Raw genomic sequence first — 25,193 nt, forward strand, 5'->3', positions numbered from 1 at the left:
CACGTTTTCTCTGATATGAGCAGCTGTCACTCGCGAACGCACGAGACATTTACTTCACATGCGACGTCCTGTTTTCTGGAAATGCGAAAGAAAACATGACTTGCCGGCCCGCTTCGGCACCTCTTGGAAATCGTAGCCAACGCAACGCAGCTCGGGTGCTTTCTCTTGCTCTATGTGTTGAACACAAAAGTAAACATCGGCAACCACTACGCCAGTCTCTGCGCTCGTGCTGAGGGCGTCGAAGCCGCAAGTTCTAAAAGGGTGACCCGATTCGAAGGGGTCCATCCGTCTGGGATGCGCACCGGGCTAGCTTCGCGCGCAAAGAGTGGCGTGCAAAGATATTTCGCGCGATGACCATGTCACCTGCCGCTACAGTTAGGGTGGCTGTGCTCCTTGTTCTGTGCGGTAAGTAACACTGTAGCATTAGCACACCACATTACGTTAAGAACATGCTAAAATTACGGTAGTTACAATGTTATACAATCCCTACGGTAGTGGTCCTCTAGGTACCTGCGTTTAAATTTACTTGAATGGTTCTAACGATTTTAGATCGCCCACTAGCATCTTAATATATATATATATATATATATATATATATATATATATATATATATATATATATATATATATATATATATATATATATAGAGAGAGAGAGAGAGAGAGAGAGAGAGAGAGAGAGAGAGAGCAGTTCGAACAAAAGGGCTTGCGCGCACCGCACTAGAAAACACTAATTCAAAGGGGGAACGATGACAGTTACAAAGTGCTTTACTGACTTTTCGGCCGCGACAGTGGCCTTCGTCAGAGTGAACCTCCGGCGAAGCCGGTGCCTTGGCCGAAACGTCAGTAAAGCCCTTCAAAACGCATGTTGCTTCCTTTCTTTGAGCGTATATATATATATATATATATATATATATATATATATATATATACGCTCATGATTATAATAAATCAGTTTTCTTTTACCTAATAAGCTATATTAACTATTCAATCAGTAGTGTAACAAAAATTTATAAACCACTATGCTAGCTAGACAAAAAGTTCTTGCACAACCTTCGCGAAATGCAAGGTTGTGGGATCGTTCTCCACCTGCGGCAAGTTGTTTTTTCACCAACTTTCATTTCCATTAATTTAGCGTTTCTTTATTTTATTTATTAGGAACAAGCAACTTTCCCTATGTTGTCCTCGGTGTCAGTGTTTGTTGGATTGTTATGATTGCGCTTGTACACGTGATTTGTGTACACTACGGGAAACACTTTTGGAAGAAGTGAAGTGATACGTAACTAAAATTTTTAATGTTTCTAATTCGCAACTATGCTATATGTAGGCGTTAGAACATAATCGCGTCCCAAGCCCTTTCCATCTGTGTAATTCCCCTAGAGCGCTTGTGCTCCGATGTATGTTTCATTATGAAACTTTACAGAGTACGCTGTAAACCAGGCAACGCATCACATTGCCGCACACAGGCAACAGATTTTAGAAAGCGCTTTTCAACAACCGTTCATATCCCTGTTAATAATCGCGTAATTTAGCAGCGAGCACATTATAACCAACATTTATATATAATCTCGAAGCTAACGAAAAGGGGATGGGATAAAACTGTCGCGAGGGATCAGAAGAGGCTCTGAACTACCAGTTGTAGCTTTTGGCATAAGCAACACGAGCTGGAGTTACGCGCCACAGCAATAGCAATTCCCAGAGCACTGCAAGCATCTTTGTCATTGCACTAACCGCAACAAAATTTTGTTCCACGTAAAAAGCGTAGTTCGAAATTTTTCAGATATAGAGAAACCTCTTTGTAAGATTTTACCCTTGCAATACGAGTGAAAGCGTCACAAAATGCTCGCAAACTTCGTCGTTCTTTATACTCATTTAAAACCAATTTAGCCAAAGGGAAATTTTGTTGCAGTAGACCTTTAAACGTAGCTCTATTAAGAAGTTTCTTAGTTATTTAGGGTTTCATGGCGCATCTATTTAGAAGAGATACCAACTGACAGAAAAGCATCACGTAGTAAAGAAGATAAGGGAATCAACATATATAGGTTACAAAATAACTTCAAAGCTCGAAGCACTACTAAGTTGTCACACAAAAACGGATAAATGCCAATTGATAAGGACGTCAAAAAGACGCATTATTTTCAGTGCTATTCACTCTACACTAAAGAAGTGTATGCAAGCTGGTATATGGGGATGCGTTAGCAGTGAGCGTTAGTTGGGAACATCTCATCAACGTGTTATTTAAAGATGATCTTGTCATTTATAGCAAAGATGGAGATCACGCAACTAAATATGGAGGACATTATAAGAGTAGGTGTGAAGATTGTAATGTATGCAGAAGCCTAAGGTGATCCTCAATAGCCTGTCCAGAATATAAAATATTGTGATTTGCATTTAGTTACTAGACGCTGCGCAAGGAGACACCTATTTAAGCCACAAATCGACAGGGGATGTTGACGATGGTAAGAAAGTTTCGAGAAAAATAAAAATAGGTAAGACAAGCGACAAGAAAATTGAGGCTCTGAGAAACAGCTTACTCGTATTCTCGAACAGAAAATTTTGTCATGTTCTATTTTTGCACTGCTTACGAGTTGGGTGGAATTTTCGGCAATTATAAAGATGCCGGGATCCAATCCACAACGCTTCTCGATCGTAAATACTGCGTGCCATTGGCCGGTCAACAATACTAATTATATGTCTAGCGTGAGGATTACCTATAATTTTCTCTTACGAGCAGTCCTAGTCAAAGAAGCTTTAGCGAAGGTGGGTCATGAGTCTGAAATCCCAAAGCTCTTCTTTCGTAAGTGTTCTCTGCCATTTGCCGATCGCTTTGGATAATTAATTGCCCAGCATCAAGATTGGCTAGAATTTTCTGTTAGAACGATTCTTGCGTAAAAGCGTTTGTGAATGCTCGCCCTGAAGACGTTCAGGACCGTGCAAAGAATGATCGAGCCAAATTGACAAAGTGTTAACAGATACAAAGATGGCAGTATAAACTAGCGAAGCAAGGAAGTGTTCCTGATATCGTAAATAAGTTTAGGAGGAATAAATAAAATTGAAAATTGAACAGCTCCTGCAATGCAAAGAGTAGGTAACCGGTCGTCTATTAGACTAATAAAATGATGTCCTGGCTGGGAAGTGCAGTCGAGTAAGATGGAGGAATTGGCGGCTTGATAAGGCAAATAAATGTCTTATCACGGGATGGAGCCAGGTGACGCGAGAAAGAGACAACTTGATATCAGTAGGAGAGACCTGCAGGCTGCAGAGTACATCAGTTGGTTGATAATGATTACGATACTGATTTCGCATTTAGACTCGGAAGTCTACACCCAGAGGAAAACATACTATTGGAAGTGACTGATTCCACTAGCCTATAATAACCGAGCTGAAACAGTTGTGTGATGCTTCCAGGTGGCAAAAACATCACTGATGTTCAGCTTTTTTCTGCCATACGCTACTTCACATTTCCAGGGGCAGTCCTCGCGGATACAGTCTACTCCTTGAAGACTGGCAAGGTAAAATGCGTCAAAAGCATATTCATCATATTCCTCATCACCACCACCACCATCTTCATCATCATCATCATCATCACCAGCCTGTTTTATGTCCACTGCAGGACGAACGCGTCTCCCTGCGATTTCCAATTGCCCCTGTCCTGCGCCAACCGATTCCAAGTAGCACCCGCAAATTTCCTAATTTTGTCGCACCACCTAGTTTTCTGCCGTCATTTACTGCGCTTCCTTCCTCTTGGAACCCATTCCGTCACCCTAATGGTCCAACGGTTATCTAATATGCGCATTACATGACCTGCCCAGCGCCATTTTTTCTCGTGATGTCAATTAGAATATCGTCTATACCCGTTTGCTCTCTGATCCAAACCGCTCTCTTTCTGTCTGTTAAAGTCATGCCTGCATTGTTCGTTCCATCGCTCTCTGCGCTGTCTTTAACATGTTCTCAAGCTTATTTGCCAGTCTCCATGTCTCTACCCCATATGTCAGCACCGGTAAAATGCACTGATTGTATACCTTCCTTTTCAATGATAACAGTAAGCTTCCAGTCAGGAGTTCACGATGTCTGCTATATGCGATCCAATCCATTTTTATTCTTCTGTGTCCGGAGCAAGCGTAACGTTACGGCCTCATTCCTCTTTAATTTGTCGTGTGGTGGCGGGAATGTACGTCTTTAGAGTCTGTAGTGTTGGGTGAGGTCTCTGAACGTGGTCAGGCGATCGCCCCACGCCCATTCTCATTCTTGTTGCTGCATTTCTGTTGTAGTGTCCCGATCCGGCAGATCCGATGCACCGGTCTCGGGAGCGGGGGCGGCGGCCACATAATCTGCGGCGGCTCGGCGTGTGAGACCTCGAGCCGTGGCGTGGGCCGCCTCGTTGCCGGAGAGCGGGACATCGGTGTGTGCCGGGGTCCAGAGGAGGAAGACCGTAGAATTTTGGGGTTGCGAGGGCGATGACGAGTCGCCATCGTTGCAAATTTGGAGTATGCGGACCGCTTCCCGCGATACGCGACCGCGCGCGAAGCCATGGATTGCCGCCTGCGAGTCGCTGATCACGATCGCAGCGCTCGGCACCGCCGCCAGTGCTAGGGCTACCGCGGCTTCTTCGGCCGCCTCCTTGTGTCCCGTGGTCACCGTGGCGCTCCCGAGGCACTTGCCCGTGCGGTGTAGAACCGCGATCGCGTGTGCGCTTCTCTCTCCTCCATATCGCGCAGCATCCACGTACGCCGCCTCGCTGCTGTTGCCAAACTTCTTCTGAAGGTATCTTGCTCGTTTGTTGCGTCTCGCGGCGTGGTGCGTCGGGTGCATGTTTTTGGGAAGCGGCGGGATGATCAGGCTGGTCGCGGACTGAGGCCGGAACCGCCATCTTTTCTTCATGCTGATGTATTTTTCTTTTTGTCTTTATGCACCAGCACCCTGAACAATATATTCAAGCATTTCCCGCATGCAAGGCATCGCGTTGAGGCGCGTGGTATGTTTTATTGCAATATGAGTAATATGCACACCCCAGGCGATCTTGCACCGTCATCGATAATTGCACATAAAAATACCGGTTTCTCTTGTTTTAATACGCTTCCTAACAAACATTGCCGAAGTTAGATGTACGCTCTCGCTTTGCGTCAGAATTTGCACGCCAGACGGCGAAACGTGTTCCAGCGTGTTCGTGTTCCCATCGCGCAGACTTGGTGCACAGAAGAACTCAAGTTAGACAGCACTGCCTGCTGGAGCGAATCTTAACAGAGCTATGCAGTCCCTGCCAGCTTGTGTCATCGTTTCCCCACACGTAATAACCATACTGTAGTACCCGTTAGTGCCCTTCTTATTTTTTTATTTTTTTAAGGGAAAGCCATGTCGAGCCGAGTTTCGCCATCCCCACGAATGAGACCTTCATTTGACCGCAGCTATGCCGTAGTCTTGGCAGCGCATCACGTGACCCGCCGCGCCGAGCTCCGCCGCCAATGCCGCCGGCTTGGCGTATTGGCCTCGAGCTCCACCACTGGAAAAGCTGGCGCCACCGTCGGCGTGACGTGCTAGGAGGGATCACGTGGACATAGCGGCCGCGTCGGCTGCTTCGGGCGCGCCGGTGCGAGATGAAAACGAGTTTAAATTCCCTCGTACGCTGCAGTCCTAATTTAGTGGCGAAATTTTCCCGCTTCGAGTGTCTCCATTACAACGCTTCAAAGCACTACAATAGGTAGTGGCTGCCTTTGAAGGCGCGCAACATGCTAGGCTACTGCTCGGTTCCGCAGGGCCGGACGCACGTAACGGAGGCCGGTGTCAGCCTTATTCACACGTAGCCGCAGGACAAGAAGCTGCGTGAAGCTTGGCTCGCGAAACATAAAACCGGCAAACAGTCATCGGCTACAACTCGGGTATGCAGGAAGCACAGACGCGAGGAAGATTTCTGCTACGTCGCCCGGTCTGCGATGTTCTGAAAACGCGCACTGAGACGCTCGCCCGAGTCCGCTGCCCGACTAATGTCATGACGGTTTGGTCTATGAACTTGTCGATGCTATAGATACTCGCAAGTTCAGTGGAGTGGAAAGGCCGCGGTAAGAAGCACATTTAAAAAAAAGCATGGCATATGGTCATGTTTGTGTTATGAATTAATGCACTCGATTACAAAAAAGGAGCAGCGGGAAATTGCACGCTGAGAACACCGACAAACATACAGTGCGACGCAACTCGAGAAATAATATTGAAAGGTCAAAGAATTTAGAAGAAGAAAAAAGATTGAATCGTCGCGACGGGACATCACAGTCCCCGTAGGCGTCGAAGTCTCTACAATGAAATTATTTTTGAACAGCTCTGATAGCGCCCACGCAACAATGGTTGCTTGTATACTGTCAAATGTTCATATTGTGCGGCCTAAAGCTCATGACAAGGTGCGAAAACGCGCGCGCGGAGAAAGCGAAACAGTTCGCGGACAAGCATGCAGACGCGCAGTCGGTCGCTGCGAATCTGCGCGATAGATGCATTGAGGCTTCGTTCTATTAGGCTCCATTTAGTTATACAAACACTATAAGAACATATTTCACATAGTTTGCTCTCAGCGTTTACCTACCTTTCACGCAAGAAGCCGGTTCGGGAGACTCCATCGCGGCGACCGCGCGCAGTGGCATTCACTGTACGTATTCGGTAAGGAGATAGCGTCTGTAAACGATTGTGTGCTTTCAGTTTGCCCAAGATTATTGTTTAGACAGTAAGAAACTTCTCTCGTTTCGAAAGTACTTATAGAAATGTCCGGGAGAGCTCGCGCGTGGTGTTTTCAGTGAGCGCTGACAGCAAAACCTATGAGGAGCGCGCCGCATGATCCCTCATACTACGCCAGCGAGGCGCTTCCGATAGATGGCGACTCCGTAACTCCTCGCCGCCAATACGGTCTCCACAGCTTAACGGGGCCATTACCGCAGCTGCAGAGGTCGCCGCATGACCACGTGACTCGCCGCGCACCTGGCTATGAGGAGCGCCGCGCTCGCCTATAGTGAGTGCGAGCTTGGCCACGGAAGAGAGCGAAGGCTTCTCTAAGCTTTGCGCGGGAGCGGGAGGCTTTGGGCAGTCGTCGTAAAGCGGCGTCTCAACAGCCCGCAGATATCGCCCGACGAGCTGCTTCACTGGAAAGGGTCCGGAATGCAACAGGCATCGCACCGTCGAGATCAATGCAGCGACCGCGTTTACGTGCTGTCCGCCTGTGCTTCGACGACGCTGCGCATGTTCGCGGCTTCTGTTTGCATGTCTAGCACTTGCGCTTTCCCGGTGATACAAAAGGCGTCATACCATCGAACTATGCCTGTCCACCCAAGCCTAATCACAGTCATGACTAGCCACCAACCTAGGCACAGCCGTCATACCGGACTTAGCGATGATTGTACACCTAAGTATATTAATTACAGATAAATCAAAGGTTATCAAAGGGAAACCAAGGCTTAACCAGGCCAAACCAGGCTCTCGCTTTGCATATCCAGGGTTAGCTGAGCTAAGCCGCAGCCATTTTTTTTTTCTTGCAGCATACGGCCGCCGTCCGTCACATCGCGCAAACATTCCTCGACGTGTTACTTGTCAGGGCGCCAGCCGAGAAGCTCCTGTAAAGCGCTAATCGCACTGAAGTAAGGAGGGCCCGCTTACGTGTCAAGACCACTCCGCGGTCGAAACGCATGAACCACGTGCTACTTGCGTGTGCGGCGCACGCTGCTGCTGAACGCCAGTGCCCCCCAGAAGCGGCGCCGCGGGAACAAGAGGCCGAAGCGACGTGACAGCGCCGACGAAAACCCCGCGGTTCAAAAGTCCGAAGCGGGCGCACGCATCCCGCCCGCCGCGACCGTCCTGCAGTGCGGGGACGCGAGGCTTAGGCAGGGCGACCACGCCGACCAGACCGTGTATTTCTAAGCCGGTGCTGCTCGCGCTCGTCGAGTGCTTTCTGTCCGTGTGTGGCTGCGGACGCCACACGCGTTCACTTATGCAGCTCCTGTTTACAGCAGTGCATCCTGTCCCGAAGGCCACGAGCCTTACTTCGTCTAATACGTTGACGCGTTGCAACCCCACTGACCCTTTCGGTCTTGTTGCGAAATTAAGATTCTTAAATAAATAAAAAAAAGAAATGTTCGACGGCCGGATTCGAACATAGAACATCTAGCATAGAGGCCGGTGTAATCATTACGCCACGGACGCATTTCCTCAAAAACGATGTGCCTCGCGATCACATAATAGTTTTGAGATGTCAAATCTCGCAAAATTATTTAGAATTCCTTAACACATCATCATGCGTCAAAACGTAGGGTGATACCGAAGAGAGCGCAGTTACAGAGATTTCAATCCGATGGTTCTCCCACTCCTCTTACGCGAGGCGTGACGCAATATAGGGAGTAGAGCATTGACGGCACCCGTATGTACCCCCCCCCCTCCACACCATAGTCGCTCAGCAAGGCTTTGTCTTTCGTCGACTTCAACTGGAGGTTGAATTACGATCAAACTTTTTCATATTAAGGCCTTGTGTCCGCTACGAAGCGAGAAATCCGGCTTCCGGCGTTATTTACCTGATCGCACCAAAACCCACGTGACCAAGTGATGACGTCACGTTCCCGGCATTGTACCTGCTGCGGCTCGCACAGCGATATCTCACGGGGAATCGCCACGGCGTCTTCCGCACGCCATGTCCCACACCCAAAAAAACAGACGTGACCAACTCCCGGAATTGGATTAACGTGGATTAAAGTGGATTTAAGTGGATTCAAATAGATTAAGGTGGATAAAACTGAATTAACATGCACTATGGTGGACGAAAGTGGATTAAAGCGAATTAATGTGAATTAAGGTGGAATATGATTAAGGTGGATTAAAATTAATTAGGGTGTATTATGATAGTTGCCAATTATAGCCAGGCGAATTAAGGTGTTGTTTTAATTTGAGGTGACAACTTAGACAAGTCTTCATACTTTCGCCTTCAAATCACGTGAGGACTTCTTGCTGTCAAATTTTGCCTTTGAAACATACAAGGCATTTTGCGCAAAGGAACGAGCTGTCGAACCTTCAAACGCCGCACTCATAAGTGACACACAATCTGCCCTTCCTTAACTCACGTTTGTCTTTAATTGTAAAAAAATATTGGCCGCATGTTTAGCAACCGGTGGTGCGGCGTTCCGTCTCCTCGAGCCTGTCTTGCAATTTACATCCCCGTAGTGATTTCAATTGTTATTCTTATGTCACAACACAGTAGGACACGACAATCCGCATATCAACTTTTTAATGTCATACGCACTCTTGCTTCTTTCATAAAATCCGCTTTCATACGAAAAACGTCGTTCGTTCTTTCACAGTCCGATTAATTTAGTTTTGTTATCAGCCAGTTTAATTTTTTAAGCGTATATTGTTTCATCTACTTGCATCTTATTTCTGTGCGTAATTTTTTTTCTGCAGCTTTCTCGTCATAATACTATCCAGAGTCTTAGTAGCATGCTACAAAGAATTAAATCGAATTGTTTTTAATGTCGGCCAACAAATGTTCTGTTGTATTCAAGAATATTGCGCAGAATTCTTGTTTCTGAAGATTTCTCACGGGATAAATATTTCAACTTAAATACAATCATATAAAGAAGACCCGTTAACACATAGCTGTAGAGTCGCCTGATCTTACTTATCTCAAGCATTGGTCCACTTCTTCGAAACCGCAGCCAGTCAGAGAACACGTTTAGAGTTTAATGCAGACATCCGCGTTAAAAACGACGGATACGACTCATTAGCATTACAATTAAACATATACATTCCCTGACATTGCCGTAGTTTGTTCTGTTACTATTATTGCAGCTCGTTTCTACTAGGGTGCTATGCAGGATGCACCGAATTTCTCACTCACCCGAGTTTGTTCGAGCGGACCAAAATAGCGGGGAAATCGTGAAAGCAGCAGACAATAAAATGTCGAGATAAAGCCAGGTGTGTCAACACAAGCACGCCGCTTCTTCGTTCCAGAAAAACTGAAGACTGGGAAAAACTGCGACCATGTACGCAATGGGCCCCACTCACTTGTCACGCATTTCTCGGGCGGAACAAGGGCATGGCTCCTATTTTTCGACGATATCTGTCTATGGACCGTCGAATGCAAAAACTGCACACGTGTCGCATCCTCACATGAACCCTTTCCATTTTTTTTTTTTTGAACACGTTAAAAAGCAATAATTTTTTTCTATAACCCAATTGCGCAGGTAGTGCAGTGAGTCGAACGACAAAGAAATGAAACAAGACACCGACAGTTTGACCACGTGGCTCCTTAGTTTTCGGGTGCTCCAGAGGTAATGCCCACGCGACGCTAAATCAATAGTGAACCTAGATAAGTCGATGAAACTGGAGGCGTGCCTAGAGCTGATTTTCACGTCTTGATACCGTTAACCTTGTTCCACTGAGTGTGTTGCGAAAGCTGTCGGCGATCCCTAAACTCGGGCCTACCTGCAAAGCACCCCTGCTGTAAATTTGCCTTGTAGCTCCGCTCATGTAGCCTGATTCTCCTGATGTGGTCCCTTTGCTTTTTTTTTTCGCCTTGAATAATTTCGCGGAGCATTATTTTGACCTTTCCGGTAAAAATAAATGAATTGGAAACGATGCGAAGGTACGTCAAGTCAAGAAAGGGCACCACAAGAAGCAGAAACAACACCCCGACCGGTGGCCCAGTTCTGAGCATCGTCGTCCAAAAGAAGATGAAGCTTGGAAGGGTGAGTACATTCTATATGTTTTACTTTTAAATTAATTGTTACTCATTCCATATGGCCTTCCTGATTATATTTTAACAGGTAATTATACGCTATTCAATGCTAATTCCATGAATATTAGGGAATGTATGCTCCATACTAACTTGGAATAATCCACCCATTTCTTGGCCAATCCCCCATCATGGCTAGGAGCCACACGTGTGACAGGCTACAACAACAACAACACACCAAGCAAAAGCATTAAATGAGAGTTGTTTTGGCTACCTAAGACTATTGCACAACCGACTCTCCTGTGGTCGAACTATCCGTAATCCGCAGGTATTGATTAAAGCGACTAACGAAAGCATCTCCTCTGGATGTGTAAATATATTATTGTAAACATCCTTCATAGTTAGTATGAAAGTTCCGTTCAATCTTCATTTATTCTTTTTTTTTCGTAAATTCTGGATAGTGGTTAGTTTTAGGGATAGTGCATAGACAAGGTAACCTACAGGCAATGCAGAACCACCTTTAATGTACCACCAGTAAGATAGCGCTAGGTTTGCTGGAGCTCGCTAAAGAAGCCATGCCAAGTGAGGCAACTCCACAGCAATATTTTTCCCCAAATAATTACCTATATTGTTCAATTGGTAGCCAGTGTACTAACTGTTCTTTTTTTTTCTTTTTTCGCTCAATGCTAGGTAAAATAAACCGTTAATTTCACGCTTATTCTGCGATATTGCATTGGACACTGCGCAGAGGGGTCATCGAACTATTTTACAAAATTCAAGCCTCGAAATTCTTGCCATGAGAGCATAACAACCTGCAAAGCTTTAATGTAGGCTATACGGTGCGTACCACGTCCTGTAATTCGATATATGGTTGAAGTATCAAGTTTTTTTTGTCAAAATTATTTAGTGAACAAGTATAGTTCGAACCGCACCGGGAAGCACACGCAGCAAACGCCCCCAAAACATCAGCCAGTGCTTACTGTCCCAATTACGTGCGAGCTCCTTTGCATTCAACAGGCGATTTGTGTCACCGGTATTACCAGTGTCGGAAGTGAGGGAACCGAGAGGTTATATCAGGCCAATATTAATATACGTGCGAATTATCGTAGTTGCCTGTGCTCTCGGAAACTCCAGTCATGGCGGCACGTGATTATTATTATTATTATTGTTGTTGTTGTTGTTGTTGTTGTTGTTGTTGTTGTTGTTGTTGTTGTTGTTGTTGTTGTTGTTGTGAATGTATATGAGGTACACAAGGAGCAAAAAAATGAATTGAATAAATTTGTGCATTTTAGGTGCCAGAACCGCGACCTGAGTATGAGGCATGTCGCATTACCTTCGGCCGCCTGAGGTTCGCTAACGTGCACCGAATGCATGGTACATGGGTGTTCTTTCATTTCGCGCCCATAGAAATGCGGCCACCACGGTAGGGATTTGATCCCGCGACCACGGGCTAACCAGCTCAATACCAAAAACACTATGCCACCACGTGCGAGCAAAGAGGAATATATATATATATATATATATATATATATATATATATATATATATATATATATATATATATATATATATATATATATATATATATATGCTCCCTATGTTAGCTGCACCAAATTTTTCAAACTGCCTGCTGCAGATGCATTTCTAGCGCTTGTTCAAAATAAGTCGTTGATGCGGCCGTTACTTCTACGAAACACCAACACGCCCTATTGAATAAACAAGGTTATTGGGCTACTAAATTTATGTAATTATTTACATTGCGGCACATATTTTGATCTACGAATTGTAACCAGTAAATATGCACGGGACATCGACTTGCAACGAATTCTCAGGACGACACTGGTTTCGATATATGCGCCGTCGAACTTGGTGTAAAACGTGCATGGTTGTTCCTGTCACGTGTCTTAAGAAAGCTGTGTTTTATTAGTTGAAGTACAAAAGTAACTCGAACACCAGTGCACTTCGTCCGACACTTTGTAACTGAATATCTCGAAAGCGACGTTGTCCTGAGAATTCGTTCGAAGTCTATACGCCTTGCATATTCACTAGCTACACTTATACATTGAAATTTGTGCCATAATGGAAATAATGAAAAAGTTAAGTTGCATGACTATACGATTTGTTCAATGCAACACTTTTGATTTCTCGCCGAAGTAATGACCGCCTCATCGAGTAATTTAGACCAGGGGTTAGAATTGTGCAATCTACCATGTATCGTGTTTGATGTAACGGACTTAGGCAACACGTTACTGAGCAACGAATGACCAACTGGTCGTTTATTCATTTCCTTATGTATACCTGCGTAGGTAGCGAGGGAAAGGAGAGTCAGGGAAAGAAGTGGCAAACACTATCGGCGCACATGCGCGATAGGAGGTTGTGATACATCCAGAGCCATTTTTTTTATTTCAGTGCAGCTAAAGAGACCACCCTGTTTAGCCGTATATTCATTTGCTATTTCCTCGTCAGCCATTCTATAAACTTTTGAATTCGACTCTGTAAAGGTATGCTTTACGTCTCCAACTTGTCTACAAAGTAGTAATCAGGTTCATTCAGGGCTGGTAACGTTCGAATAACCATCCTGCTTAATGAATTCCACGCCATAATACTGCATGAAAGCTGACGACAAGGTCGAAAAACGCTTGCTCACCTTCGCGTCCGAATGAAGTATGCCGTTGCCCGAGAGTGGCATACTGCATTTGTAATCGGTGCGAGCGGTGCCTAAATCGAAATACTGCTTCCGGAAAGTCAAAGAAGCACTGGTGGTCGCAACGAATCTGTGAAACTAATCGGGATAATATCGCGGGGGAGGGGGGGGGGAGGTTTGCCTGGTCTCTGCTCTGACTTTGACAACAGCTGGAGCACCCTAAATCCCTGCAGACTTAGAAGAGATGGAGAAGGCGGTAAGCTCGGAAGAGGAGAGTGACCCTTGGGAGGACTACGCGTCTGTCCCCACCGTCCGCGTGGTACACAAAGGCGGGCTAATACCTCCCGTCATTGAGCACGATCTCGCGCGTAATCTGTCCGAGGACGAGTCGCTGGAGCCAGTCACCATATGCGGACCAGGATGGCACGCTCCCCTCAGCAAACGCCCAACCAGGCGACAGCGAATTCTAGGCCAACAACCGCAGGTAAGTATGATGACGACGATGAAATCATTTTATTGACAGGAAAAGGGGAAGGAAGTTAGGAGAAGGGTGCTCGGATTCCTGTTCTGGAATTCCGTTGGCTAAGGCCGCCGCACTGCCCCTTTCCACGAGAGCTTGCTGGTCCTCGAGGGTTGAACTGGACAGGGCCGCCTTCCCAACCTTCCCGCGTTAGCTGTTTTATAGTGTCTCAGACACTATTAGCCTGGCAGGCCCATACCATACGGTAGAAATCTGCTTTCTGCCCGCAGAATTTACTCTCGGCTCAAAATGATTGTGGCTCGATAGCAAGTAAAAATTATGGGGTTTTGCGTGCCAAAACCACTTTCTGATTATGAGGCGCGCCGTAGTGGAGGACTCCGGAAATTTCGACCACCTGGGATTCTTTAACGTGCACCTAAATCTAAGTACACGGGTGTTTTCGCATTTCGCCTCCATCAAAATGCGGCATCCGTGGCCGGGATTCGAACCCGCGACTTCGTGCTCAGTAGCCCAAGACCATAGCCACTGAGCAACCACGGCGGGTTCGATAGCAAGTAGCTTGACTGGGTTACTAAATGACATGGTTTGTAATCTCCGAAAACGACATTATTCTGCATTATTCTGCTTGGCCGTGCCCGGGTATTTTCGTCGCGATAAGTGCAAGTACTCTAATACATCTGCATAAGTTACTAATGGCAATGGGAAGTCCGAGTCTTCGAGGAGGGAGGAGGAGGTTCTCCGGGGGCGTGAAGCTCGGCGGCAGCGTCTGCACACTCATTTCCCTCTACACCCTCGTGACCTGCCACCCAAATCAATTCTTTGCGCGAAGCGATGACCCCAGATGACCCCCACGCAACACTTTTTTATGGACGTGACGAAAATTTCGGCAGCACGTCACACTTTTGCGACACGTGAAGGCGACAGCATGCTGCACATTTGGCAATGCATGAAGATGTACGAGCGGAAGGGCCAGACTCCTTGAAAGACGTAACGAACCGCAGTGTGAAGTAAACGTGCGGCAAGCCGTTGTCCGCGAGCTTCGGCCTCCGCTCTACGTTTCCGTCTCGCGTCGTCGCGTTGCTGCTTTCGCAGTTTGGCTCGTTTTCGACGCTTGTCTGCGGATTCGCGCGCTCGTATAGCGGGGTCAGACTCGCGCCAACGACGTTTCTCTTCGACTTTACGTTGCGCCTTCTGAGCAGGGCAAAGTAGCACTCGTAGTCAAACGCCTTGCTCCCGCCGCTTCGCACGTCGCACCTCGTTTCTCGCTTGGCGAGCATCCTCGGTCGTAGCGATTTTCCGAGGAGGGTATGCAATGCCTGACTGATGGTTCGGATACTTGTCTCGTACTTGTTCTTTATTGAAACCTACGCTGTTCTGTGTGTTGAACGGGTGATTTCAATGAATGTATGCACTGTGTGCTTCACCTTGCTGAGCGCTTGTAGCCTCTGTCTTGTTGCTGATGATCGTATTTTTTTGTACCACTCGACTAGACGCCGCCGAGTTTTTTGAAGTATGAGCCATTGCAATGAGTCACTTCAGGCCTTCGCCTTAAAAGGAAATGTTAGTACAGCAGTATGAGGCCGGCTACTCTGTTCTCGCGGACAGATCCACCACTTGCGCATATGCATTTCGCTACCAATTCTTCGCAGACGTAGTTTAAATGCGAAATAAATGGCCAAACATGAGTGTTGCGCCGAAGGATAGCGGCAAATTCAAACCGGCTGTGCATCGCACTCACGTCATTTGCCGACTTATTTTTGATGTGCCCATCGATGTACGTGGTTTCACGTGCTTTCGCGCTCAATATGAGTTGCAACACTGCATAACACCCGTCAGTCCTTACAATAATAAAAATAACAAACGTCATTTTTTTTTTGTAAACAGGCTGCTTGCAGCAATCGAAGCGGTGTTGTGCAATTTTTTCGTGCATTTGCTGCCTTCGTGCCTTCTTTCGTGCCATGCTACCGTACGGGCCCTGTATAGCTGCTTGGCAGCGCCTGCACACAAAAAAGAAAAAAAAATGAAAAACGGTCACTCATGTTGCAACTCACATTGAGCACGATAGTGAATTTTGACATATTTAGATGAAAGCCATTGTTTGGTTCTCTCTCTGTTGACTCTCAATTGAGGGTTGATACTGCTAATAAAATAAAAATATACAAGTATAATATTGCACGTGTTTAATATGCACGTATAATATGCACGTGGTTTGTCTAGAGCCACCAGAACAGTTAGTGGGAACTCTGTGTTGCATTACAGCACAGTAGTGAATACAAGACAATGACATTGAAAACAAACTCTCCGTGCAGCAGTACTAACCTGAAATGCGAAAAATAAATTCTGTGGTAACAACACAAGAATAAGCGACGAGCGGATAAGATGATTTGCTTATCCTTCTCTGGCAGAACAGCCCCTAATCTTACCCAAAGCTAGCGGAAAATGTCATGCTAAAAGTATGAACTACTGAGCTTTCAATCCAGTTCAACAACATACGAGGGCAAAATCAATGTTCAGTTCACGAAATTAGTGTTTGTAACCACGGCCTATATCCTAAGAACATCCAAATTAAATGTGACGGGACCTCAATTCCTTGCGTTTCAGTCGCCCCTATGCTTCGTGCTGGCACGTGCCACTTACCTTCGCTAATTTCTGTATTTTATATTTCAAATTTCATCAGCCTATGTACACATAGTATAAGTGACTGTCATATCGACCGAATATGAGCAGCGTGGGCAGCTTTCTTGAATGAAGTGAATAACAGGAACTGCACGTTTAAAAGGCTGATTTTGCCTTATGACAAGCATTATCAGGTCATGAACACAAAAAAATAAACTGTCAGGCTAATTGGTTCACGATGCACAACTTCCAGCGCACGATATCGAGAAAAAGGGAGACACAAACGCACATCTAGCGCCGTCTTTCAGCCGAACCTTCATTCGAAGTAGGGCCAACTAACCAAGGATTACAAAATTTGGTAAATAACTAATTCTAGTGCTACGTGAAGATAATTTTTTTTATCAGAGAGGCACACTTAAGAGCCTCCTTTCTAATAAATGTTCAGCTGAAAGTAGGCCCTGTATGTCTCACTTTTTTCTCGTGCTTCTACGCTGGAAAACGCTCATTCGTCGAGAACAGCCGCTTACAGATATCCTGAAAAGCAAGAGTGTTTAAGAGGAAGCTTTAGCTCGGGCCCAACTCCGACGCGGCCTATTCAAATACATGTAAAACGCAAAAACGTTTTTATGAGATAACCCCTGGACCGATTTTGATGAAATTTGTCGCATTTGAAAGAGAAAGTTAAATTCTAGTGACTGTTGGAAGCGGAATTTCGATTTAGGGCTTCAATTTTCTTAAAACGATTTTCAAATATTTGACCGTTTGAAAAAAATAGAATCACGAAGTTTACAAATTCAGAGCTCTGCATCAAGAACTGACATCGCGGTGCTGTAAACGGCATTCATTAGATCATTCAAAGCGGACAAATTCAATATGTCATTTTACATCTTACGTGAATTTGTTACGTTGGTTACAAAGGTTTTGCAAAAGTTGTATTTCCCTATGATTAAATTTTTTTATATTCATGTGTAACATATCAATTTTGTCCGCTTTAGATGTACTATTAAATGCAATTCACAGAATTGTATTATCATATTTAGTGGTTAAGTTACAGAGTTGTAAACTTGATAGTTTCGTTTTTTGAAAATTTCCGATTTTTGCCAATTTTTAATAAAAAATTGACAATCTAACTCAAAAATTCGAAACCAACAGTCACTAGATTTTAAGTTTGTCTTTTAAATGCAACAAACCTCGTCAAATTTGGTGCAGTGGTTGCCGAGAAAAACGAATTCTCCTTTTACATGTATTTAGATAGGAGCACTCGAGCTAAAGCTTCCTCTTAATGGGCGTGTTCGCTAATAATCCTGAACTATTGCCTGTAACTTGCGGTATAACGGAAACACGGTAACAATCTAATATCTGCACAACGTGCTATTGAAGAGTAAGCTGTGTATAAGAGTCCGAAAGACGGGTGGCAGCGAACGTTAGAGGCAAAATAATGGTAGGCAGTACTACAGTGGAGGTAACGAGAAAGAAATACATTGTACAGCTTACGCGATGCCCAGAGCGGATATGACGGGGCATATCCGAGCAACAGAGTTGGTGTCAGGTGAAAGGAAATTTACTCGAGAGTCGCATGGCGTCGAATGCCCTTATGATATTGGGAACATTGTAAGCGTAGGAAAGACATAATGTTAGGGGTAATCGAAGATCACTGCAAGAGGAAGGCCTTCGTCATGATGGAGATAATAGCTAGATGATGGTTATAATGGTTATGATGATGACCACAATGATCATAACTGTAGCGACGCTTTTCTCACATTTTCCTGCGAAGGCGACAAAAGCCACCGCATAACTGAAAACAAAAGCAGGTTAGCCAACGCCAGTCATCTCCTTGTTACCATCCCTATCTTTCCCATGCTTTCATTTCTCCTTTTCTCTCTCATGTCGAGGAATATCGGACATTGTCCCTTCGGCTATATACCAAACTTCACCGCAGTGATCCAGCGTAACTCAATGGAAAGAAGAAAAAAAACAGTGATATTTAAGGAAGCCCCCTGAATTTCAACAATTTTCAATTAGCAACTTCGAGAGGGCACGTCCTTTTATTAACATGCGAATTAATGGCAGTTAGCCGTAGCGTGTTTGCATCTTTCTCGCAGAATTTTCCTCTGGAATTTAAAACACTGCTTAGCGCAGCAAAAAAGTTGCAAATAAACCCCGTAAATAAGCATGGTAATAGAAGGGCGCAGCGCCTCGGCTTTGCTTACTGAAAACTATTGAAATTCGGCCGTCCTCGTGAGAGATTATTCCTATACATGCTGCCCACTGAGCTATGCTGGTGCATTGCGGTGAAGCTCGTCAGATGGCCGGAGGCAGTGTCCGAAATTCCTCGGCATGTGCAAATTGGCTAGTAATAAATCACTTGGCGGCGTAGTGACTGGTTTAGGGAAAGCAGGATTAGCGTGAGGCGGTGTTGGCACGCATTAGGCTCGCGGATCTCCACGAGCCCGATAAATAAATTACGCAGTGCGTTTTCTACCACAAAGAATTTCTTGACATTCGTGAGCACCGATGCCGGCGTTGGTGCGCTGCGCGAATTGCGAGGTAAAATTTCGGAGCGTTTGCGTTAATGGATTGTTCATTCCACTTTTTACGAAGGACAGCAGCCAGTGTAGCCACAGAAATATACAGTGTTGGCCGCATCAATCTGGGTACGCTATCCTTACAGAAATGGTAACAGAGAACAAACTAAAGATGACAGCTAGGACTGACTTCTGGCCTTTTTGGTGCGACGTTTTGAATAGTATTTTAGCGAGAATACTTTTGCCACACGGACACAGGAAGGGACCCATACAAGCGCTTGTGTGTGTCCCTTCCAGCATCCGTGCGGAAAAAGTCTTCGCGCTAAAATATTATCTCGAAAAGTTGAGAGGCAAAGTGAATAACTAGTGGAAGTATTAGTACAGCCATCCGTAAGTCTTGATAATTGTAATGATGTGTATTCTACAAACGTATCTGTACTTCCGAATTCGCGCATGAACGCGCTATTCCTCATTTTGTGGTTCGTAGGATTGGTTTCAGTTAATCTGCGCGTTAGTGTGAGTCTCTCTGATGAATTTTCTTATAGGCGGTACACCACCCTGTGAACACTCAGGTTTCTTCAATTGATTACCCTTCTTTCGTATTGATCCCAAATGTGAAATTCCTGCTTCTACCTCACACTATGACACGACATGCGGCTGTGCTTTCTCATTCTTTCGTAACAAGTTCGGCTATCGCACTTATTTGCTTCCAGCCACGCTTTTATTTTATTCGGTCAGCCCCGTAAGGCTCAATATAGTGCAAAAATAAGTATAAACTTCTATAAACACGGGTCACCAACATCATAATAATGTGGCCTCGCGTCTTCTTTCATACATGTTTTCCCTGACCCCCCCCCCCCCTTATTTTCTTGTTCAGCAGATGTCCTTTTCCGGAGTTCAGTTCTTCTTCGGTGACCTGGTGCGAGCCAAGTTGGCCTCGGCGTCATTGGATGATCAAGAATACCTTGACGATTTCCCAAGCAATAAGCCAGACGAAGATACCGACTCCCCTTTCATAGTTTCGTGAAAGGTCCTGCTTAGCTGTGCGACATTGAGAATGCGTCGTCAGAGGAGACCGAATGCGCAACCCGCGTTGCTCAAACAGAAGCAAACACACCCCTTGAAGAAAGCTCCAATAAAGTAATTACTCGTTTTATCCTATATAAAGTGAATCACTGCACGTCTGTTAACTTCTTCGAGATGAAACAAACACCCCCATTCCAGAAAAAAAAAGACCTTCACATCCGGGGCACAGGAAAGGAGAATTCATTTACATAGGTAGCCACTGCACCGACATTTAAGAGGTTTATTGCATGTAAGTGCAAAATTTTAAAGAAACCAACCGAAGCAACCGCAGTTGTTATTTACACCAACTAATGTAGTGAAATTTTTTGAGAATAGGGAAGGCAATGGGTGCAACGCAAGTTGAAATCAACTAGCACAATACAGGGGTAATTTGACATCGCAGAGAGAGGCCATGTATGTATGTATGTATGTATACATACATACATGAGGAGGAGGAGACATCAGACACCGGAGGAGACATCAAACACCGGAGGAGACATCAGTTAAATCGGATTCATATCCGTCGATGACGGTGAACTGCTTACGAAATGACAGGAAATTACGCAACCATGAGATCGTTGAAGATGTAAGTGCAACGACGATAGTTTAGCTATTAAGCGGGAGTGTGGAACATGATGCCTTGGTGTAGTCCAAAAAAATGCAGTCAGTCTGCAAACCTTCATCTATGTTAGAAATATCTGCAAAGAACCCACAGCTACCTTGCCTCTGCACCAGAGAAGTAGAAAATTACCCATCAAGAAAGGGGTCAAGCAAGGAGACACAATCTCTCCAATTCTATGCACTGGATCCTGACAAGAGTTATTCAAGCTTTTATACTTGGAACGCTTAGGAGTGAGGATCAACGACGAATATATGAGTAACGTTCGGTTTGCACATGACATTGTCCTGTTCAGCAACACTTGCGACGAATGACAGCAAATTATTGAATGCCTTAACCATTAAGGTATAGTGCGGTTGAAGGTGCAATAGCCCGGCAAGGGAATGAGAATTCATCATCTCCCGTTTGCTTGTTGTATTCATATGGGAGGTTGTGGCCAAGTACTGCACCAGGGTGGCCAATCCTGCTCTGGTGAGGGAGTTCGTTACCGGTTCTGGTCACCGGGATCAGGCCGCTCTCCAGAGCTTGTTTTATGCAATTTTATCAACATGCGGATTTTTTTTTCTTTTAATGCGGTGGTACATTGCACGGCACCGGGATTCGAACCACGGTCCTCTTGCAGGCGAGGCGGATGCTCTACCTCTACGCCACCGCTGCACCTTATTACTTTTGCGTGTTTACAGGAGGTATTCAGAGACCTGGATTGGGAAGAATTTTGGGTAAGAGTTAATGGAGAATACCTTAGTAACTTGCGATTCGCTGATCATATTGCCTTGCTAGTAACTCAGGGGACCAATTGCAATGCATGCTCACTGACCTGGAGAGGCAAAGCAGAAGGATGGGTCTAAAATTAATCTGCAGAAAACTAAAGTAATGTTTAACAGTCTCGGAAGAGAACAGCAGTTTACGATAGGTAGCGAGGCACTGGAAGTGGTAAGGGATTTCAGCTACTTAGGACAGGTAGTGACCGCTGATCCGGATCATGAGACTGAAATAATCAGAAGAATAAGAATGGGCAGGGGTGCGTTTGGCAGGCATTCTCAGATCATGAACAGCAGATTGACATTATCCCGCAAGAGAAAAGTGTATAACAGCTGTGTCTTACCTGTACTCACGTACGGGGCAGAAACCTGGAAGCATACGAAAAGGGTTCTACTTAAATTGAGGACGACGCAACGAGCTATGGAAATAATAATGATGGGTGTAACGTTAAGGGATAAGAAAAGAGCAGATTGGGTGAGGGAACAAACGCGAGTTAATGACATCTTAGTTGAAATCAAGAAAAAGAAATGGGCATGGGCTGGACATGTAATGAGGAGGGAAGATAACCGATGGTCATTAAGGGTTCCGGACTGGATTCTAAGGGAAGGGAAGCGTAGCAGGGGCCGGCAGAAAGTTAGGTGGGCGGATTAGATTAAGAAGTCTGCAGAGACGACACGGCCACAATTAGTAAATGACCGGGGAAGTTGGAGAAGTATGGGAGAGGCCTTTGCCCTGCAGAGGGCGTAACCAGGGTGATGATGATGATCTCCCGTCAGCCTCTCGAGTCTGTGCAGGGGAATGTATATCTAGGTGAGTTGCTCCTAGAAGACCCTCATCATGGGAAGTCAATTTACAGAAGCATAAAAAGGGGTCGCAGTGCATAAGGCAGGCATTACCGAACCCTGACTGGCTGCTTACCACTGCCATTAGTGCTAATATATGGGACAACACTTAGAAGTTAGCAAAGAAGCTTCAGAACACGTTAAGAACCACGTAAATAGCGGTAGAACGGAAAATATTGGGTGTGACGTTAGCAGACAGGCAGAAAGAGCGGTGTGTATGAGAGAAAACAGGCATAGCCGATATTCTAGTTCATGTTAAGAGAAAAAAATATAGAGGTGGGCAGGCCATGTAATGCGCAGGGTTGATAACCGGTGGACCGTTAGGGTTACAGAATAGGTGCCAAGAGAAAAGAAATGCAGTTGGGGACTCCAGAAAATGAGGAGGGGGGGGAGGGTTGATGAAATGAGGTAATGTACAGCGCAAGTTGAAATCAGCTAGCGCAATACAGGGGTCATTGGAGATCGCAGGGAGAGGCCTTCGTCCTGCAGTGGACATAAATATAGGCTGCTGCTGTTGTCGACCAGTTATGTATGTTGTATGTATGTATGTATGCATGTATGTATGCACGTGTGTGTGTGTGTGTGTGTGTGTATGTATGTATGTATGTATGTATGTATGTATGTATGTATGTATGTATGTATGTATGTATGTATGTATGTATGTATGTATGTATGTATGTATGTATGTATGTATGTATGTATGTATGCTGCATGCATGTATGTATGTATGCATGCATGTATGTATGCATGTATGTATTTGAGCTGTTTTACTGTGTAATTCAACGGAAATTTAATAAAATAACCCGTGCCATATAGCCCCCTTCTAGTTCCAGGGTTAGATTACTCGATCGGGAGACACTATTTGCTCAAAAAATTTACATGAACATTTGACCAATTAGGAAGCCCTTCTTAATTAAAATTAAAGCTACCCTACACTACGGCACATATCGCAACCCACGAATTGTAGCTGGTGACCATCTAAAGTCATATCCACATAAAACAAGTTCTGAGAAGGCCAATAGATCCGAGTTATGCGTTCGCAATGACTGCGACGAAATTTATTGGTGTGCCTAGTAATTTTTTCAACTTCAATGCATAAAAGGGCGTTTTGTTCAAAAAGTCAATGGAACAACAGTTTATTTTCCCCGAGGGTTTCAGTATGCCTTTCTCAAAACTAGTGCTAGTTTCACAATTCGTTCAAGTGGATGTGGCTTGCAAAATTACTTGCTTCAAAATCGTATATTGCAATATGCGCGCGCACTGGATTAGTTCAATATTATGTTTGGTAAAATTTTGCTGTTTAGTATATCGGCCGTTTTGATTTATAGTGTGTGTCAGTCTTTTATGGTAATACAGCTAAATGATGCGTAGATTTCTGCTATACGCCATAGCCAACCATTAAAAATACTGTAAAACTCAAATTTTAACACCTGTCTATATATATATATATATATATATATATATATATATATATATATATATATATATATATATATATATATATATATATATATATATATATATATATATAGTGCAATTGACGGCAGGCGGCTCCGTACCACTGTCAATTGCAGTCCACGCCTAGGCGAGGCAGGACGTGTGTCCAGTGATCTCCTTAACAACACTTTGCAATGTGGTAAATGCAGTTCAAGTCATGGACCTGGGCCCTCACAGAGACGCAACGTAAATGCTAACGCCTTCCTCTCGCATTCACCGCTAAATCACCGCTGATTTCCTTGTTCTAAGCTTCGACTGCCAACTCCCCACCACTAAAATGGATGAAAGAGCCAAAGAAAGTTTTCCTTTTGAAAATAAAAGTGCACAAAACAGACAATTTTCGTCTGGTAAGAGCCGAACCCACAAACGCATACCTGACGCGCGCCAATGCTTTGTCAAATGAGCTACATTGACGGGTGTACGCTTCGTCAACAATCGCAACTACAGGTTGCGTTTGTGTAATAAAACTAGCTCTTGTTCTAACGCGCACAAACCATGCGCAATCAAAGATGAATTTTGTTAATTACAACATGTTTTTTGTTCATTGTACCCTTTCTGAGTTATAACCATATTTTGCTAAAGCCAAATGTCGTTCTTATTGGAATTTGAGGGGCCAGCCGTGTCCGAGCACATGTACTCATGCGTCACTACGGATGAACTCATTGGGCGGCAGATCGTTGTCTCTCCCTCCTCTTTCGGTGCATGCTTTCTACAGGAAATGTAATCGTGCCTCGCGCTGCTTCCACTAACTGAGGACTTGAGCAGACGCTCAGGAAGAGTGATCCATGCATTCCGGAAATGCAAGAATTTCTTTGAGCAGACGCTCAGGAAGAGCGTCTGCTCTTCCTGAGCGTGTGAGGGTTTTCTTTCGAGGAATCCGTATGGGTTTCCTTTGTAGCGATTGCTACGAACGGGTGGATATCTGATTTTCCCTTTATTCCTTACTTCTCTCCACCTTGCGGGTTTCCGCAGAACTACTACGTCAAGAATTTCTTTGTTTATGTAGCCGTCTCAGACCGTATTACTTATGGGACCAGTCTGTAAGGTGCCCTAAATGTCACAGTGGCCAATCATCACCATTTACGGTTGTGTCTGTGGTACTCAGTATGTTAGGCCCGAGCTGTGCAAGGAATCAAAAGTAAGAGTTGCAGAGGGCTATATCCGTCGGATATAGCGGGCAGCACATGAGCTCATTGCTGCAGTACCGGCGTCACACCGGGATGAACGCGTTTATTTGATGCCGCTGTTGCTTAATTCGGCTACTTATAACTTGCGGCACTGCTGCCAAATTACTTTTTAAAAACGAAACTGAATATAACTGTGAAGATGGATGTTCTTTCTTCTTCATCGCTTGAGCTGTGCCTGCACAACCATGGCGCTACTTTTAATTATTCGTTATTCATCGCCTTAACTGCTTTTCAGGAACGCGCGTTTTTCCTAAAGACTTGCCAA

The 25,193-nt window shown here is 45.0% G+C and overlaps 1 protein-coding gene across 2 annotated transcripts; it reads left to right on the forward strand.

Annotated features, from left to right (window-relative positions):
• Positions 1 to 195: 195 nt before the first annotated feature.
• Positions 196 to 20,128, forward strand: LOC142586905 (uncharacterized). 2 transcript variants are annotated; one of them, XM_075697788.1, is made up of 5 exons: positions 196 to 405; positions 3,469 to 3,512; positions 10,601 to 10,703; positions 13,568 to 13,818; positions 19,834 to 20,128. In XM_075697788.1, exons 1-5 carry the CDS (start codon positions 351 to 353, stop codon positions 19,981 to 19,983), a joined length of 603 nt encoding a protein of 200 aa, XP_075553903.1. In that variant the 5' UTR covers positions 196 to 350; the 3' UTR covers positions 19,984 to 20,128. The 2 variants fall into 2 exon arrangements, with proteins under 2 accessions (XP_075553903.1, XP_075553904.1); XM_075697789.1 differs by having other exon boundaries at positions 19,837 to 20,128.
• The last annotated feature ends 5,065 nt before the right edge of the window (positions 20,129 to 25,193 follow it).

The sequence above is a fragment of the Dermacentor variabilis genome, chromosome 7 (assembly GCF_050947875.1).
Source record: "Dermacentor variabilis isolate Ectoservices chromosome 7, ASM5094787v1, whole genome shotgun sequence".
NCBI lineage: Eukaryota > Metazoa > Arthropoda > Arachnida > Ixodida > Ixodidae > Dermacentor > Dermacentor variabilis.